Here is a 20,244-nt window from a genome sequence, read left to right on the forward strand (position 1 = left end):
TAGGTTCAGGTGTGTTTGATATGGGTAGCAACTGAAATTTGCAGGAAGGTGGCTCTCCAGGAACAGGGTTGACCACCCCTGCTCTAAATTATCTTTCTATTATTAATTATATTTACCCTTTTTTGTTTATTAATGAAAATAAAACAAAAACATAACCATTGTCTACACCAGTAAATGATGATCGGCTAAATATTGCATTTAACGGTACTATTAAACTATTATTAGTATTTTATAGCTTAATTAACAGGTTCAGGGTTAGAGCATGCCAAAGGTTAATTAAAGGTATAAATAAAGTAATGCGGATGTACAAATATCAAGGATCGATATATAGTTAGGTCCATAAATATTTGGACAGCGACACAATTTTGAAATGAAATGAACTAGATGTGTTTTAACTCCCACCTGTCAGCTTTAATCTGAGGGTTTTTACATCCATATTGGACAATTGGCTTCTAAGCTGTTCCAGGTGTGTGTTATTCCCTCATTATCCCAATTACAATGAGCATATAAAAGAATTAATTTCAATTATGCTATTTGCATTTGGAATCTATTACTGTCAACTCTCAAGATGAGATCAAGAGAGCTGTCACTATCAGTCAAGCAAGCCATCGATAGGCTAAAAAACAAAATGAACCCATCAGAGACATAGCAAAACATTAGGCGTTGCCAAAACCACTGTTTAAAACATTATTAAAAAGAAAGAACACACCAGTGAGCTCAGCAACACCAGAAGATCCGGAAGACCACAGAAAACAACTGTGGTGGATGACCAAAGAATTCTTTACCTGGTAAAGAAAGCACCCTTCACAACAGTTGGCCAGATCAAGAACACTCTCCAGGAGATAGATGTATGCGTGTTAGAGTGGGTTCACCACAAGATGTGAACCAATGGTGAGCCTCAAAAACAGGAAGGCCAGATTAGAGTTCTAAAAAGCCTTCACAGTGCTGGAACAAAATCCTATGAACAGATAAGCTCAAGATCAACTTGTACCAGAGTGAGAGGAGTATGGAGAAGGAAAGAAACTGCTCATGATCCTAAGCAGTGAAGCATGGTGGTGGTAGTTTCATGGGGTGGTCAGGTATGGCTGTCAATGAAACTTGTTCTTTTGTATTTATTGATTTTGTAACTGCTGACAAAAGCTGCAGGATGAACTCTGAAGTGTTCCAGGCAATATTTTCTGCTCATATTAAGCCAAATGGTTCACAACTCCTTTGATAGCGCCTCACAGTGCAGATAGAGAATGACCCAAAGCACACCGAAAGGAAAGAAGTGGATTGTTTTCCAATGGCCAAGTCAATCACCTGATCTGATTGAACATGCACTTCGTTTGCTGAAGACAAAGTTTTAGGAAAAATGCCTCATGAACAAGCAGGAACTGAGGACAGTTGCCGTAGAGACCTGGCAGAGCACCACCAGGAATGAAACCCAAAGTCTGGTGATGTCTAAGCGTTCCAGACTTCAGGCTGTAATCGACTGCAAAGGATTTGCAACCAAGTATTAAAAAGTAAAAGTTTGAATAATGATGATTATTCTGCTCAATTACATTTGGACCCTTAACAAGTGGGAGGCACATATGCAAACTTGTAATTCCTACACCGTTCACCTGATTTGGATGCAATACTCCTTAAATTAAAGCTTGTTTGTTTCATTTCAAATCGATTGTGTTGTTGTATAGAGCCAAAAATGTTTGAATTGTGTCGATGTCCAAATATTTATGGACCTAACTGTATAAAATATTTGAATGGAAACACTTTGCAATAAAGTTGTATTAGTTAACGATTGTTAGATAATGAACATGTCATTTATTACACTATGTATTTATCTTTACTAATGTGTGTTAATAGATATAAAGTTGTTCATTCTTAGTTTATGTTAACAATTTATAATTTAATAATGCATTAGTAAGTGTTAAACTATGATTAAAAAACATCATACAAGATTGTTTATTATTGGTTCATGTTAGTATTTTAAAATAAAATAAAAAAACCTAAAATTGTTAAGAAATGTAACCACATTATTAATGCAATCAAAATTAAGTAAATGCAGGCTTGCTGAAAAACAAACTCAAAGCTTTTAAAGTAAAGTAGCATATATGAAATAATATTTGATCATGAAATCATGAATATTTCTTTCATATATAACTAATCTACAACTGTGATGTTTATGTCATTCAGGGGCTCAGCTGAAGACCATGCACAATCTCCGTCTGGTGCGATCTGATGTTCTAGACTTCTGCAAGCATCGGCGGCACAGCAGCAGCGGGGTAAAGTTAAGACGACTGCAAACTGCACTTTCACTCTACTCCACATCTCTCTGCGGACTAGTGCTGCTAGTCGACAACAGGGTCAACTCATACAGCGGCATCAAGAGAGGTAGCAATCCCGATTGTGCGAATTTCAATGCAATGATCACCAAATCTCAGCATCTAACATACACAATGTATTCAACTCTTCCTGTGGCTTCCTCAGACTTTGCAACTGTGTCTCAGGAGTGCACAGATTTCCACTTCCCTCGAGTGGATGAGCAGCTGGAGATCGTCCAGCAGGTGGTGCTGTACGCGCGGGCTCAGCGCAACAGCAAACAGAGAGAGCAGCCCGGTGAGTGACACAACAACTGTGTGTGTTTGTGTCCGTCCAAAACCAGCACCTCTGCATTGCACCATCACAGATCCGACTTCAGTGCTACCGCCAGGAAGTGTTCAGTTTCATTCGACAGAGACCAGCTACAGTGAAATGCGATACACATTTTTTCAATACGCACAAATGTTTTTGCAGAAAGTGGAATGCACTAGTACAGTTTTGCTACTGTATTAACTGTTGTGTGTATATATTTTAGGGCTGCACGATATTGGAAAAATCTGACATAGATTTAGAATATTGAGATTATATAACCAGATGACTTAGAATTTATTAATTTAGATTTAGTGGAATGATTCTTTAGGGCAGTGAATCACTCATTAAAATGTCATAAAACAAATTAAAAGCATATATAATATTGAAGTAAACAGTGTTTTAGAGTTTTCGGGGCAGTCAAATAGTATTCAGGTTCAGAGCTTGAATAATCAAAAGCAAAATAACACTGCAAATGTCTTTACTGTATAAATAATTCATTAATTAAATAATTAAAACGATTCTTTATTAAAGTTACAAATGGTCAAATTTCTTGCTGCTGAATACTTTGAATGCTGTCAGGCCTTAAAAACACAAGCAAATGAAAAACTTTTAACTCTCCAGTAACTACACAATTCTTGTGTGCCTGTTTATAACTCAACCTTGCAGATCTAGCAGTATGACAATTGTGAACATTGCGATACTGATGCTGAATTAATATATTGTGCAGGCCTAATATATGTACAGAAAAAATGGAAAGACCACTTGAAAATTCTAAATTTTTCTAAATTTACTGGATTTTTTTTACTTATGGGTTTGAGTAAAATGTATTCTATAAAGGTCTGATATAATTTTCTTCCAAATTTCAAATGAAAATATTGTAATTTAGAGCATTTTTTTCCGTAGAAAATAACAGTTGGTTAGAATGACAAGTGTTTTTATTTACCATGACTGGAAATCAGGATTATTTCACCAAATATTGGTTGCATACAAAAGATTTTAATGTATTGTTCACTCAGAAATGAAATTTTACTCACTACTTACTCACCCTCAAGTGGCTGCAAACCTTTATGAGTTTCTGTATTCTGTTCAACACTACGGAGTACTTGGAAGAAAGCTGTAACCATTGTCTTTCATAGTAGAGAAAACAAATACTATGGAAGTCAATGGTTACAGGTTATCAGCTCTTGTAAAAAATATCTTCTTTTGTGCTTAACAAGAAAAATAAATTCAAACAGGTTTAGAACACGTAAAGCAGGGGTCACCAATCTCGGTCCTGGAGGGCCGGTGTCCCTGCAGGGTTTAGCTCCAACTTGCCTCAACACACCTGCCTGGATTTATTAAGTATTCCTAGTAAGACCTTGATTAGCTTGTTCAGGTGAGTTTGATTAGAGTTGGAGCTAAAATCTGTAGGAACAAGTTTGGTGATCCCTGAAGTAAAGGGTGGGAAATGGTGGCAGAATAACATTTTTTGGGTAAAGCCTTCGATAACTGTGATCCTTTACATTCTGTTTCTGACATTTGAGCTAAAATGAACATGGTGTCCTGATGCACTGCTTGGGTGTCATTTTGTTGTGTAAAAATACAAATTTTGACAAACACTTGATTTCATTTCTAGCAATAAGTTTGCATTGTAGTAAACAAATCACCGAAGCTTTCTCTGTTTTATTTTACTTGATTAAATCATTATTTGGTTTTAGAAGTCTGTCTGAAATTAGTATACACTCACCAGCCACTTTATTAGGTACACCTTACTAGTCCTTGGTTGGGGCCCCTTTTGCCTTCAGAACTGTCTTAATCCTTTGTAGCAATAGATTCAACAAGATACTGGAAAATTCCTTAGATAGCATCACGCAGTTACTCAGATTTGTCGGCTGCACATCCATGATGCGAATCTCCCATTTCACCACATCCCAAAGGTGCTCTATTGAATTGAGATGTGATGACTGTGGGGGCCATTTGAGTACAGTGAACTCATTGTTACAGCATTTATCCCTAGTAGTGAAATAGCGGCTTGTGTGCTGAGCCTTCTTCAGTGTCAACAAAAGACTTTCCAGCAAAACCACAAGCAGTTGAATTGTGCATAATTATCGACCTTTTAAGTAGTAGGAGTGTTTTATTTAGTCGCCCTCACCTCCCTGCCATAGTGTTCTACTGCGGCATTGCACATAGGAGAAGAAGATAAATGATGTCAGTATGTAATAACGGTTATGATTATTACTGAACCGATATCGAATCGTCCCCTTCTGCGTAGCAGTGCTCCAAAGAAACAATTAGTTTAGTTAGACTTTTGTTTAGCTAATTTGGTTCTAATAAAACTAAATATTCTCTTAAACTTTCAAATTGAAATTTAAAATTCATATTTATACTTTTTTATGTGATTAAGGAGAATAATGATAATCACAAAATAAAAATAAAATACAACATATTTGCATGTATTACATTAATACATTTGTTGAATCCGCCTCACAGAGATGCCAAGAAATGGAGGAAATGAAGACAAAAATAAGATCCTTGACAGAAATTCCTCCAATATCCTCCAAGGTAAATAAAACATTGCTGTATTCTTTTAGAGCTCTGTTTGATCAGTCCTAACACTGCTGTAATTTTTCTTTTTCTTCAGGTGAATTCTACATCACTCGCCACTCCAACCTGTCCGAGGTTCATATCGTGTTTCACCTTTGTGTGGATGATAATGTACGTTCAGGGAACATCACAGCCCGAGACCCGGCCATCATGGGTCTGAGGAACATCTTGAAAGTCTGCTGCACCCATGACATCACCACCATCACCATCCCACTGCTGCTGGTGCATGACATGTCTGAGGTAGGAGCAGATAAATGATTTTATATCTTTTACCCATCATTTGACATATATTAAGTCTTTGTACCAAGCTCCAGAATGGTTTGTTTGTATATAAGGGAATTTGACATAACACAGACAAATGTATTTGCATTTGACCACCTGTAGGTCACAAAATTGATTTTATACATCATTGCATCTTAAAGCATCCTCCACTTTTTTGTAAATAGGCAAATTTTACAAGTAATCTAGAATTAAATAGTTGAGCCAATCTCCAGGTCTAACAGAACATTGAGCCAATCTCCAGGTCCAACAGGAGAACTTTTAGCTTAGCTTAGCATAATCATTAAATCAGATAAGACCATTAGCATTAAAAAAAGTTTAATGTTTAGATAATCTTCCAATTTAAAATTCTGTAGTTACAGTGTGTACTAGGACTGATGGAGAATGAAAAGTTGCTGTTTTCGTTAATTTTTGTTAATTCTGTGATTTATGCAAAGCTACGCTAAAAGTCTGACACTCTGAGATCAACTGAATGGCTTCAATAATGGTTCAATTTAACTGTTTAACTCTAGCAGACTTTTAAAATGAGCCTATTTCCCAAAAAAGTGGAATGTATCTTTAAGTCCTAATTAAAAAGTGCATAGTCACTGATAAATGTCTGATAAAATTTCTTCCAAATTTCAAATTAAAATATCGTAATTTGGAGTATTTTTTGCTCGTAAAATGACAGTTGGTCAGAATGACAAATGTTTTAATGTACCGTAATTGGAAAATCAGGGTTATTTCACTAAATATTTGTTGCAAGCTATAAAGGGATAGTTCACTTTCAGAAAATGAAAATGTTATACATCGTTGCATCACAAAGGAACATCCCTTTTTTAAATAGGCTAATTTATTTAGACATAATTTAGAGTCAAACAGTCGAGTTTTAACATTTTTGAATCCATTCAACAGGAGCACTTTTAGCTTAGCATAAACCATTGAATCGGATTAGACCATTAGCATCTGAAAAAAGAAGTCTTTAGATAATCCTAAAATTTAAAATTCTGTAGTTACATTGTATACTAGGACTGATGGAGAATAAAAAGTTGCTATTTTCGTTAAGCATTAAATAGGAAAATTGTCAAAAAAATTTTAAAAACATTTTTTTAATATGATGCTAATGATCTAATCTGATTCAATGATTTATGCTAAGATAAGCTAAAATTCTGAGACTCTTGAGATCGGCTGAATGGATTCAAAAATGGTATAACTCAACTGTTAAACTCTTTGGGAACAAAATGTGCCTATTTCCAAAAAAAATGTGCTGTTCTTTTAAGTCCCGACAACAAGTGCATAGTCACTAAAAGGCAGACAATTGTTAATTCCAAAGACAAGTAATTAGAATCCATTATAATCACTAATGCTGACTGATACTGTATGCTGTGCTTATTGAATTTCTGATGTACACTTTTACTTTTATGCGTGTAGTTTAAACAGGATGTTTGCATTTCCGTAAACCCTTTTTTAGAAAGATCTCAGCATCATAAACAAGTGAATATACCATTTTGAGGGATGTAAACAAAAACAATAGTCCCATCTTATTTCCTATTTTAATTTTTTTTAATATCTATAGCTTCCGAGAATCCAAAAAGAGCCACATATTGATAAATAATGTTATGGTGGCTTTTTTTTAACTTAAAGTTATGATTGAATTACCTTTTTTTACAGTTTTTGTACAGTTTTACATTTTTTTGAGAAATGTTGGAAACCTGTAACCATTGACTTCCTCAGTATTTTTAGCTTCCACTACAGAAGTCAATTGCTGCTGCCTTCCAACGTTTTTCAGAAAAAAAAAAATTTATAGAAGTTCATAAAAGATGCAAGAGTGTGCAAATGCTGATGAAACTTTCATTTTTAGGTGAACTATGCCTCTTTTAAAGGCATCCCCCAAAATCTAAGATTTTCAAAGAAACAAATAAAATTTATTTGGGTATATATGGTCATTTTTGTGTGTAATTATCATTGTTATGAACCTCAAAGTTACAAAACTTGAATGCTTTTTAAAGTACTAGGATCTTTATCGCTGAAGTATTTTATAAATATGACATTAGAGTTTACATTTTGATAGGATCCGTAAAGGAAATCATGAAGTTGTTTTAAGATCTGGATTCTTGAAAGTGCCCAAAGGCTGAACTTTTAAACTGTTGCACACGATTCTGAATGGAGTGGCTATAAAAATGGTGGTTAAGAATGTTGCCAATATCGTAGCCTGTTCAAAACCCAGCCGAGCCTCGACTCTTCTATTACTGGAACCAATAACAATCTACAATCTAAGGGTGTTCCAGAGTATCCCGCTGCCAGCTGCAATCATTTAGATGTTTTTGCGGGATTGTTGGAGCGTTTGTCCTTTACATTGGCATCTTATTCTAGTGCTTGCAAACAAACAGCCAAGCAAAACAAAACGTTCCAGTTCCAGTTGAACCACCTGCGGCACTCCACATGTCTTCTGATATATTTGTCCTCAAGAAGCTTTTTTATTCAGTCATGCTCTGTGTTGTTATTATTAGGTATCTTTGAAAATATTGTGCACACTTTTCTTACTGTCATTTATTAACCATTCAAAACATGACCTATTTTCCAGTTATGCAAAATGATAATATGAATGAATATATTTTAGAATATCATTATATAAATAAATAATCAGGTGACGCGATGGCGTAGTGGGTTGCACGTTCACCTCACAGCAAGAAGGTCGCTGGTTCAAGCCTTGGCTGGGTCAGTTGGCATTTCTGTGTGAAGTTCTCCCCGTGTTCACGTGGGTTTCCTCTGGGTGCTCCGGTTTCCCCCACAAGTCCAAACACATGCGGTACAGGTGAATTGGGTATGCTAAAATTAATCATAGTGTATGAGTGTGTGTATGGATGTTTGCCAGTGACGGGTTGCGGCTGGAAGGGCATCCGCTGTGTATGGGGGACTAATGACATGAATGAAGAGACTAAGCCAAAAAGAAAATGAATGAAAGAAGGTATTAATAAATAATCATTTAAGAGTTCATTTAGGCATCACAACATTATACTGAACATTAAGAAAAATGCTAAATAACTAAAAGTAAAAATAAATAACAAATTCAATATTCAATATTGACACTATAAAAACCTGTCCCATACAAAGTACACTGGAAAAGTTTTTTGACTTTTATCTAAAAAAAACAAACAGTTTTTTCATCCATTCAGATGCTAATGGTCCAATACGATTCAATGATCTATGCTAAACTAAGCTAAAAGTGCTCTTGCCAGACCCAAAGATTGACTGAATTGATTATAAAGTGGTATAACTGTTTAACTCTAGTCTTTAGATAATTTCTTCTATTTAAAATTCTAAAGTTACACACAGTTAACCTACAGTTATAGGACTGATGGAAAATTAACAGTTTAAATAGGGAAGTTTAAAGCATTGAATAGGAAAATTATAAAATTTTTAAAAAACATTTTTAATATGGAGCACTATAAGCTTAGCATAAATCATTGAATCGGATTAGACCATTAGCATCTGAAAAAGAAGTCTTTAGATAATCCTCCAATTTAAAATTCTGTAGTTACATTGTATAGTAGGACTGATGGAGAATAAAAAGTTGCTATTTTCGTTAAGCATTAAATAGGAAAATTGTCGAAAATCTTTTTAAAACATTTTTTTAATATGATGCTAATAATCTAATCTGGTTAAATGATTTATGCTAAGCTAAGCTAAATGTCTGAGACTCTGAGATCTACTAAATTGATTCAGTAATGGTAAAATTCAACAGTTCATTCAACATCAGGGCACTTGTTAAATGAGCGTATTTCCAAAAAAGAGTGTTCCTTTAAGTTCCGACAACAAGTACATAGTCACTTAATGGCACTTAAAAAAAAACGATTTAGCCTATTATTATATATACCTATTATTATATAGCCTATTATTATTAGCCTATTATTATATATACGGTTTTATATATACATATAAATCAACAACGTGCATAATTATAAAAATTACATTAAGTCAGCTTAAATGCTTCCACTTACAACCGTTTTATTTTTATTAAAGTCACATGTGACTTTAAATAAACAATCATTTTAATTGTGAGAATACATTAAGGCATTACAGTGTTATATTGAATGCTAAGATAAAATTAAAATAAGTATAAATTATACTAGATAAATGAGCAATTAAAGAACCATATTCACCTAGTTTATACCCAAAGGTGACAAATATAACCAATGTGAAAGCAGCCCTCTGATTATTTTGAGCTTTTTAGGATCAAACCAGATTACTTTTATTTTTCTGAACCTTCAAAATTCTATGGTCTAATTTAGAAATGGTCTATTTTAAACCAGGCCGTCTGGACTGACCAGTGTAGTTCTGGGTAGATGAAAGCCTCAATCACAGCCTCTCTGACCACAGGCAGATGTTGAGGAATGTTCAGTGTTCAGGAAATGTTTTTTGTCTGAACAGGAACTGTTTTTTCTCCCAGCCAAAGCCCAAGGATGGTTTTAAAGCCCTATTCGGACAGGATTTGTTTTTAGTATGTGTGTCTGTAAAGTAATTGTTACTGTGAATATCAGTAATATTTTATTGTCAAATGTCTGTAGAAGTGGGCAATGTGCTGTACTATTTGAATTGTAATCTATTGTTATACTTATATTAACTATTAAACAATTATATTTATCTGTGGTAATTAATTATAGTCAAATAAAAAATAAGTAAAACTATAGTTAAACTATAGTTAAACTAGTTAAACTATAAACTATAGTATTTTAAACTATAGTTAAAAATAATAAAAAAATGATATAGACATATTCGCAGGAAAAAAAATTTAAGTGACAAAACAAAAAATAGCTGTAATATTAAAATACAGCAGTCAACATATGAAAGGGTTCATTTTCTTTTCAGCTTAGTCCCTTTATTAATCTGGGGTTGCCACAGCGGAATGATCCTCCAACTTATCCAGCATATGCCCTTCCAGCTGCAACCTGGGAACATCTCTGGGAAACATCCATACACATCCATCCATTTCAATTACACACATACACTACGGACAATTTAGCCTACGTAATTCACCTATTCTACTTGTCTTTGGACATCTTTGAAAACCGGAGCACCCTGAGGAAACCCATACGAACACGAGAACATGCAAACTCCACCCCCACCCTTTATTGTTTTAGGACAAATTTGCTAAACATTTTTGTTCAACTGTTGACTACCGTGTACATAACTTTATTTTTTCTCAACTGCAAATGTATGTCAGTTATGAGATACAATCTTAGAATTACAAGAAAGCCTATGAACTTGCAATAGTGAGAAATAAAAATGCAGTTCTAAGAAATAAAAAAATTGCAAGATGTAATAATAATATATTTAACGATTGCAAGATTTAGCTAAAATCAAAACACTGACTTTAAAAGTTACAACATATAATCACATTTACAACTTTATATCTATCAATTTAGAGAAAAATTATCAATTATTTGGAAACCATCTCTGATAGTGTGCTGTAAAAAGCATTTAGTTGACTTTACTTAAAACTTTGTTTAGTTGATTTTATGTAAAAGAGGTCTCCACTTTACCTTATTTTTAATTCGTTCATTCATTAATTCATTCATTTTACAACTCCCCTGGAGGTAAACAGTTGAGTTTTACCATTTTTTACTCCATTCAGATGCTAATGGTCTAACCCGATTTAATGATTTATGCTAAGCTAAAATTGCTCCTGCCAGACCCTAAGATCAGCAGAATGGATTCAAAAATGGTAAACTTTTTTAGGTCTAGTGGAGCTTATTTTCAAAAAGAAATTGCAGGGTTCCTTTAAATAAAGTGAATTAACCCATTATTATGTAAATAAACTTTGTGCATGATTATAAAAATTTAATTAAGTCAACAGTTCCAAGTTACGACTCACTTTTTAAAATTTAGGTTAACTAATTGCTTTTTGTTTCCCAGTGATGGGTTGCAGCTGGAAGGGCATCTGCCGCGAAAAACATAAGCTGGATAAGTTGCCGTTTCATTCTGCTGTGGCGACCTCAGATTAGCAAAGGGACTTAGCCGAAAAGAAATTAATAATTGATAAATGAATAATTGCTTTTTTTTTTTGTTAAAGAACCATGTAAAATTCATGCAAGATCTAAATAGTTCTGTTTGAGAAGCTGTGCTCTACAAGGAGTGGTTGGTATGTTTGCATCTGGTTACTCTTTTGGTTAAATATTATCTCAGGAATTGACATTTCCTTCTCTTCCTCTGAACAGGAGATGACTATTCCCTGGTGTCTGAAACGTGCTGAGCTGGTCTTCAAATGTGTGAAAGGTGCGCATGCAACTGTACAATGTGTAAAAACATTATTATATCAGTATAGTATATCAATATAATAATTATTCAAATTCTGATTACGATTTTCCATAATGTTATTTTATAAAACGCAATCTCACGGAAATTTGTAACTCTGATTTAGTGGCTAATCTTTATTAATTTTTATGATCTAGTTCAGTGGTTCCCAACCTTTTTCTTTGGGGCCCCCCCCCATGAACATATACAAACATTGGAGCCCCCCCACCATATAAATACACACGGACGCACACACATATGTACTGTGTGTGTGTATATATATATATATATATATATATATATATATATATATATATATATGTGTGTGTGTGTGTGTGTGTGTGTGTGTGTGTGTTTGTGTAATATTAATATATAGTAATATGTATAGAAAATATTAATTAATCAGTTTTAACTTGTCTTGGCCTTCAATAAAACCAAAATTTAGGTAGGCTTTGTCATACTGTATAATCTTTTTCTTCGCCTCTGAAGAATCACTGCATTTACGTTTGTCTGCCATTTTTGTTTTGATTTTGCCTTTATGACACGTTGACAAGCAGATTGCGCGAGTGAGCAAAATTTAAATAATTATTTAAAGTTATTTATTTTAATTATTTTCACTATTATGTTGGAATTTTAAGCATGCGTTTAGATTTTTATTTATAATAGTTGGGCTGCTCGATTTTGGGAAAAATCATAATCACGATTATTTTGGTCATAATTGTAATCACGATTATTCAAAACCATTGCCAGTTAAAGTCAAAATTATTAGCGCTCCTGAGATTTTTTTTTAAATAAATAATTAAAAAATATTTCCCAAATTATGTTTAACAGAGCAAGGAATTTTAACAGCATTTCCTATAATATTTTTTCTTCTATTTGTTTTATTTTAGCTAGAATAAAGAAAGGTTTAAATATTTTGAAACCAATTTAAGGTCAATATTATAAGCCCCCTTAAGCAATATATATTTTTGATTGTCTGCAGAATAAACTACCGTTATAATGACTTGCCTTATTACTCTAATTAAGCCTTTGAACTGCACTTTAATCTGAATGGTTGTATTTTGAAAAATATCTAGTAAAATATTATGTGTGCTGTCATTATAGCAAAGACAAAAAGAAATCAGTAATTAGAAATGAGATATCAAAACTATTATGTTTAGAAATAAGTTAATAAAATATTCTTTCCATGAAACAGAAATTGGACAGGAAAAGGTTTGCTAATATTCAAGAGGGCTAATAATTCTGACTTCAAGTGTATACATACAGTTATTTAGAGGGTTTTCTCGTTATGTTTGTTTAATAATGATAAAAACAGGCGGCAGCGGGAATATTTCGCGCTGTCTCTTTAATGGTTTCTCTTTCACGTCTTTTGATCCTCAACTCGTTTGTTTATTACACAAATGAGGGTTAATGTACATAATCACTAAACACCGCGTTTTGACACCTATTTGACCATTAAAGTGCTTACGTTAAGATGACTAGATGTCTGCGCTACTCTGCTCGTCTCAGTGTGTGAATGAGAGTGAATGCTGACCGGCCGCATATGCTTCTGACTGCGTGATCGTGCTGCACACACACACATAAGCTTTTTCGCGCTTTTAAGAGCCATTTAAGAGCGTGTACAACTGGAACGTGGCAAAATATGATGCAATAATCATTTATCTCGATTAATGCTTTTTTATAATCGTTTGAAACCGAAATCTAAATCGGATATTCGATTAATTGCAAAGCCCTTTATAATAGTGGAGCATTTTTATGCCTTTTTCTACCTCAATACTTATCCTCTCCCGCGCCCCCCCTATGAACTCTGGCGCCCCCCTTAGGGGGGCGCGGACCCCAGGTTGGGAACCACTGATCTAGTTGATCCTCTAATGAGGATTAGGGTTGGGGTTCAGGGTACTTATATAAAAATGTTATGTTTTCATATGAAAGGAATCGTATGAATTCATATGAATTAGCCCTTCTCTGACAATGTTTTGTTAATGAAAAATAGTTACGTTTCTTTGTAAAATCAGGCTGTTCGGTGGTTGTGGATTGCTATTGGTGTATGTCATGTAAATTATTGTCCTGCCCTCATAGCTGTAAATGCATCATCAGAGAAGAGATCCTGATGTCTTTTATATTTTATTATTCAAGTTCAAGATTATGATGGAATATAAATGAATTAAATGATGCGGCATTATTAGTCATTTAAAATAAATACTGCACTGTTCTGTTAAAAACAAATCTCTATTTTGATTCCATGCCGCCATTAATGCGGATGTTTTCTCCTGTTCAATTTTGTAACACACATTTTCAATAATTAATCATACCTGGTTGCTATTTTAATATTATTTGAAAACAAATTCAAGTTCAATTCTCCTACAGACAAAACAAATGGTTAAAAAGGGAAATTTATTCACTTTTAAAAGCATCAATATAAATAGTTTAATCAGTTCATTTTGTCTGTTATTCTAAAATCATCTAAGTTTGGAAATAATGGCTGAAATACAATATGTAAGACCGGTTTTGTCTTTCTTTTTTTAGGTTTTATGATGGAAATGGCCTCGTGGGATGGCGGAATCTCCCGAACTGTTCAGTTTCTTGTTCCACAGGTAGGTTTTAACCTGTTTGACAGTACAGAAAGTGTATTTTTTGTCTCCTAAGTGAGGAACTGTTCAGGAAATGCGCTGGTTATTTGCTGGAATGGAATAAATACAACGATAATACCGTGTGTATTGTTAAACAATGGTGTCCATCGTTTGACACATGCTTACAGGCTCAGGCGACTCTTCACATTTACAGCTGCTCATTTTACTGTTTAGCACCTTTCAAAATAACTCCCCTAAACTAAACCCTGTTGTCTAAATGTCACTCACGCACTGTGTATTTACACTGTTAAATATAAGCACTACTGTTTAAAAGTTTTTATATATGAATTATATGTATCCAGTTTAACGAAGACTGCATTTATTTGGTTAATATACAGCAGGGAAAATAGGTATAATTTGCCATGTTTTTTCCTGGTCATAATATTTCTAAAGGACCTGTTGTCCTGGAATTGAACCAGATTTTGGTAAAAAACAAACAAACAAACAAACAATACAAGTATTCATTTTTTTTTAATCTGAAAAATGAGTAATGTGTAATAACAATGAAATGACTCAAGGAGAAAGAACTGAACTACTGAATCGTATTTAATACTTTATATAAAATGATTTTTTTGTGATGGCAGCTTAAAGGCACTTTTCCTAATGAAGTCACATGAATGAAGTCACATGAGTTGCTCAGGTGTGATTTATTTATTTTTTTAGACTTCAACAGAGTGTAAAAATCTTGATGGTTCTGTGAGTCTCGTCTATCAAATCTGATCGTAAATTTGTATTTTCCATTGGATTCAAGTTAGGTGATTGACTAGGCCATTTCACTGCTTGATTTTCTTTCTCTGAAATCGTTTGAGGGAATGCTGAAATGTCCATCCAGGTTTCATCTTCATCCAGCTAATGTAAATGTTGGACTGAAGCAGCTGATATTAATTTACACTGACGAAGGGCAGAGGGTTGCTGAAGAACTATTGAGAGATTTCAGCTACTGTCTGGGCTTTACTACCTTTCTACACCTCCCTTTCTTCATGTGTTCAATACTTTTTCCCTGTGTCATTTCATTTTATTACACAAAACTTCATTTGTAATCTAATTAGTTTAGCTTACTTATATGGATTTCTCTGGTTGTTACCAATATCCAGGGAAACAAACTAATATATTATAACAACGTATAAAAATGTTTGAAAATAAAATAAAGTAGATATTATTTTAAGTTGAATATTCCTGTTTTTATTATATCGAAACAGTAGAGAAAATAAGTATTGAACACGCCACTAATTTTCTAAGAAAACATATATATATATATATATATATGTTTTCTTAGAAAATTAGTGGCGTGTTCAATACTTATTTTCTCTACTGTTTCGATATAATAAAAACAGGAATATTCAACTTAAAATAATATCTACTTTATTTTATTTTCAAACATTTTTCATTAGTTGATTAAGCATGTGTACTGTAAAGTTACACAAAATAAAAAAGCTGAATTTTACTAAATTAAAACTAAAATAAAAACATATACCCTTTTAATAACCCTTTATAACAAAATTTAGATCTAAAATTTATATCAAATTTTACCAAGAAAATCACTTAAAGAGAATAAAACAAAGCAAAAGGTTCTAAAGTCAAACTAAAATTCTACATATTATAAAAAAATACAAATACAAAAAAAGATACACAAAATAAAAACTAATGCAACCTTATTATAAAACGTCTTAATATTTTTACTGCTCAAGAAATTTTTAAACTGTCATTATTTGTGTTAATAATATATATATATATATATATATATATATATATATATATATATATATATATATATATATATATATATATATATATATATATATATGTGTGTGTGTGTGTGTGTTTGCGTGCGTGCGTGTGTGCGTGCGTGTGTGTACTAAACAGCTTATTCTTTTTTTGTGCCAAAAGTACGAACCCTAAAGATTTTAATGACTGCTTATTTTGCTTGTTGTAATTCACTATTTAGTTTAAACTTAAGCAAAAAAGCAAAAAAAGCGGAATTTACTTAATTAAAACTACAATAAAATAAAAATCATAGACTTTTTTTAATAATACTTTATAACTAAATATAAATCCAATATTTGAATTAAATATGAAAAAACATAAGCATGTTAAAAGTAAGAATGAAAGCAACAAAAACAAAATTAATAAAACTAAAGCAAAATGTGCTAAGTAAAACTATATGATTGAATAAAACAAAAAGAAATATGGAAATTAATTTAAAAAAACAATTAATTAAAAATAATAATAAAACATCTTAATTGTTACTGCTTAATAAACTTTTCTTACTGTTATCATCTGTTGAAACAGTTTTCAACCCTGTCAATAAAAATTATTTTAAGAAAAAAATAAACAGATGTAGCTTTTTTTTGGCAACATGTTAAAAAAGCAAAAATTTATGACTGCTTATTTATCTTGCTGTGATTTACTGTTTTTAAATCTCAAATCTGTCTCTTCTATCCTCAGAGTATCTCAGAAGAGATGTTTTACCAGCTGAGCAACATGCTTCCTCAGATCTTCAGAGTCTCCTCCACGCTCACACTAACATCCAAACGCTAAACAAACCACAAAAAAAGTCATGTAACTGGAAATACGAAGCACACCTCATCAATTTAGCTTCCTAATTTCCAGAAAAATCATAAGCTGTTTTGATTGACACACCATAATTCTGATGATTCCACCGACAAATGTTGAGGTTTTCGCTCCTGCCGCATTAGAAACCGGTAATGCCAACACAAGCTGTGTTGTGGTGCTGCATTGCAGTCGACACCTTTCCTCGGCCCCCCAGGTGTCGTGTTTTCTCTCCACAGACAGCAGGTGGCGCTGTATCCGGTGGCGTTTTACACGTAGTTTAAGGTAACCAAAGCTGCTGATTCCAAATGTCAAACGAAACCATCCTTCCAAGCTTTCTAAGTGATTTAGCATGTGTTTGTGTATTAGGTGCCAGTTGTAAGCCTTGGCATGTGTGCAGTTATATTTGAACTGCGTAATCTTTGGAAAGTGGGGCATTTGAAAACTGTATCGTGTTTTCATTGTAAATCAAACCTGTTTGCGTCATGTTTTTGAACTGTGATAACATTGATTAGGCCAGTAAGGAAGTTTAAAATAAATAAATAAATAAATAAATATATATATATATATATATATATATATATATATATATATATATATATATATATATATATATATATATATATACACACACAAAAAAAAATATTTTTTTATGAGCATCTACTAACAAAATAAGCATATCAGCTACTTACTGTTAAGTCTTTTGTTGGGTTTTCTCCTAATGAGGATATTAACATATGAAGTAGGGGTTAAAGCATTTGCATCTGTATTAGCCTTTTGTCTGATACTGCTGACATGCTAATTACGTGTTTATTTGCTAAATGTCAATGCTTTGTAAATACAGTGCTCTTCATCAAGTTAGTTTTGCATTTGACTGGTTTAGATTAGTTTAATTGCAAGTCTACTGTGTGCATTTATAATATAAATGAGTGAATGAAGCAATACATAAATGTTTTTAAATATATTTCAAATGTTATGTTTTAAGCTTATAGCTAACATTAACTTCAAAATATGTATTATATGTAATGTTAATTTATATTAATTACCATAAAACTATGACATTTACATTATTATATTGTGAATTATGAGTAAAAAGGGAATTCACGTATTAAAATGGACTGCTTCTGTTGCTAATATTAATTATAACATAAAACATTTAATAAGCAAGAACTGTCAAATAAACAATACTTTTATATTTTGGAATAAAATGCCAAAAAGTAAATTACTAAAAACAAATAAATTAATAATTTAAAAAATATTTGAAATCTGTGTAATATATTAAAATTATTTAAACTGTAAATATTATTTACAAAATTAAGTCATGCGTTTGTCAAATTATATTTACATGATTATATTTACTGTATAACAAATATGCAAAAGTGCTATTATTTAGGTTAAAACATAACATATATGTGATAATAATATATATGATAATAGTGATTAAAAAAATATAGGCTGCTTCTGTTTAACAATTAATTTATTTAATAAGCATGCTAATATACAAAATATATTACTTTCAAGTTTATTCAGATATTTATCTGCATATTTTGTCAATGTGTATAAAATACAAATATGCAAATATAAAATGCAAATATGTTGATCTAATTATACAATTATATATATAATTTTTTTTTCAGAGATGGGTTGCAGCTGGAAGGGCATCCGCTGCGTGTATATACATCTTCAGAGTTGACAGTAATACATTTCAAATGCAAATAGCACTCTTGAAATGAACTATGAACCTTTTATCTGCTCATTGTAATTGGGATAATGAGGGAATAACACACACCTGGCCATGAAATAGCTTATAAGCCAATTGTCCAATTACTTTTGGACCCCCAACAAGTGAGAGGCACATATGCAAACTTTTGCAATCCCTAAAGCTGACAGCCTGCAGTTAAAGCACATCTTGTTCATTGCATTTCAAATTGCGTTGATGTATAGAGCCAAAAATATTAGAATTGTGTCAGTCCAAATATTTATGGACCCAACTGTATAAAACTAAGGGGGACACTGTAGCACAGTGTAGCGCTGTCACCTCACAGGAAGAAGGTTGCTGGTTTGAGCCCTAGCTGGGTCAGCTGGCATTTCTTTGTGGAGTTTGCATGTTCTCCCCATGTTTGTGTGGGTTTCTTCCGGGTGCTCCGATTTCCCCCAAAACCAAAGACATGCTCTAATGGTGAAATAAATAGGCTATTTGAGTGTAGTTAACTCAACATTTAATTTAAAAGTTAATTCTATTTTTTGAAAAGAGTTTTGAACTCAGTGTTGAAGGTAATGAGTTAATTAAATACCTCATTACTTCAACTTTAATATAGTAAGTTCACAGTACTCCTATAGATTAGTTTTTTTAACTCAAATGTAGCAATCCGTTTCCTCAAATGGTTTGAGTTCCCTTAACTTATTGGGTTTTACAGTACTCAGTTGGTTTGAGTTCTCTTCATTTATTGAGTTTTACTTACTCAAATTGCTTTGTTTACTCAAATAGATTAAGTTCAGAGTACTCATTAGGATTAGTTTTTTCACCCAAATGCTTTGTTGCAATCGATTTCCTCAAACGGTTTGAGTTTCCTTAACTTTTTGGGTTTCACAGTGTAGGTCTATAAAGACTTCAGTTTTGCTATATAATGAATTCAGATCAGTCTGAAAAGGTTGTCCTTTATCTTTATTTTGTATTTTTCATGAATAACTCAGATAAAATATATAATTTTAAACTTATAAAAGCGCAATTTAAATTGCCGATTTAGATATTTAACATCTAAAGATTAAAGCCTCATAATTCAACATGAAACATAAATAAACCGAAACTCCCCCTTGAATCACAAACTGCTGACATTCAGTCACACAGCCGCTAACTGATAGATATTTTTCACAGTGCTGATCAAACAGGCCAGTAAAAGAGCACTACAAGTTCTAGACGGTGCTGCAATACGAACTAAAGTGAACTCAATCAGTCCCTAATGGCCTCCCGTGCTCAGCCCAGAGAGCTTGTGCTAAGGAAATGTGTCACCAAATGTCTCACATTCTTGGTATCAGTTAGTGGTAAATTCTGGTCTCCGGTTACCTTAGCCTGGGGTCTGGGACATGGGTGCAAGGCTCAGTGACGGCTTTTTTTTGACTCGCTCTTCTACGTCATAGTCTCGCTCTTTAGCCATTTGAGCCCCAACCATCCAACAACTGCGCCTGACAGAGCTGTGTTTATTCAACTCTGAACAACATCTCCTGATGGGCCGAGACGGTCCTGTTAGAATGTGTTGGTTTTAATTAGGGCTCATCATCTGAGCCTCTGTCAACATGTGTCGTCTATGCACAAAAG

The 20,244-nt window shown here is 33.0% G+C and overlaps 1 protein-coding gene across 6 annotated transcripts in view; it reads left to right on the forward strand.

Moving 5' to 3' along the window:
* zgc:154077 overlaps nucleotides 1-17,786 on the forward strand; it is a 59,070-nt gene extending 41,284 nt beyond the window's left edge. For 5 of the 6 annotated variants that reach the window (XM_073942337.1, XM_073942339.1, XM_073942334.1 and 2 more), the window contains 7 exons: nucleotides 2,176-2,373; nucleotides 2,470-2,598; nucleotides 5,083-5,154; nucleotides 5,234-5,436; nucleotides 11,673-11,730; nucleotides 14,275-14,342; nucleotides 16,824-17,786. In XM_073942337.1, coding sequence (XP_073798438.1) covers nucleotides 2,176-2,373; nucleotides 2,470-2,598; nucleotides 5,083-5,154; nucleotides 5,234-5,436; nucleotides 11,673-11,730; nucleotides 14,275-14,342; nucleotides 16,824-16,916 — 821 coding nt within the window. In that variant the 3' untranslated portion in view covers nucleotides 16,917-17,786. 6 annotated transcript variants of the gene reach the window in all.
* The last annotated feature ends 2,458 nt before the right edge of the window (nucleotides 17,787-20,244 follow it).

This window comes from Danio rerio, chromosome 25, assembly GCF_049306965.1.
Source record: "Danio rerio strain Tuebingen ecotype United States chromosome 25, GRCz12tu, whole genome shotgun sequence".
NCBI lineage: Eukaryota > Metazoa > Chordata > Actinopteri > Cypriniformes > Danionidae > Danio > Danio rerio.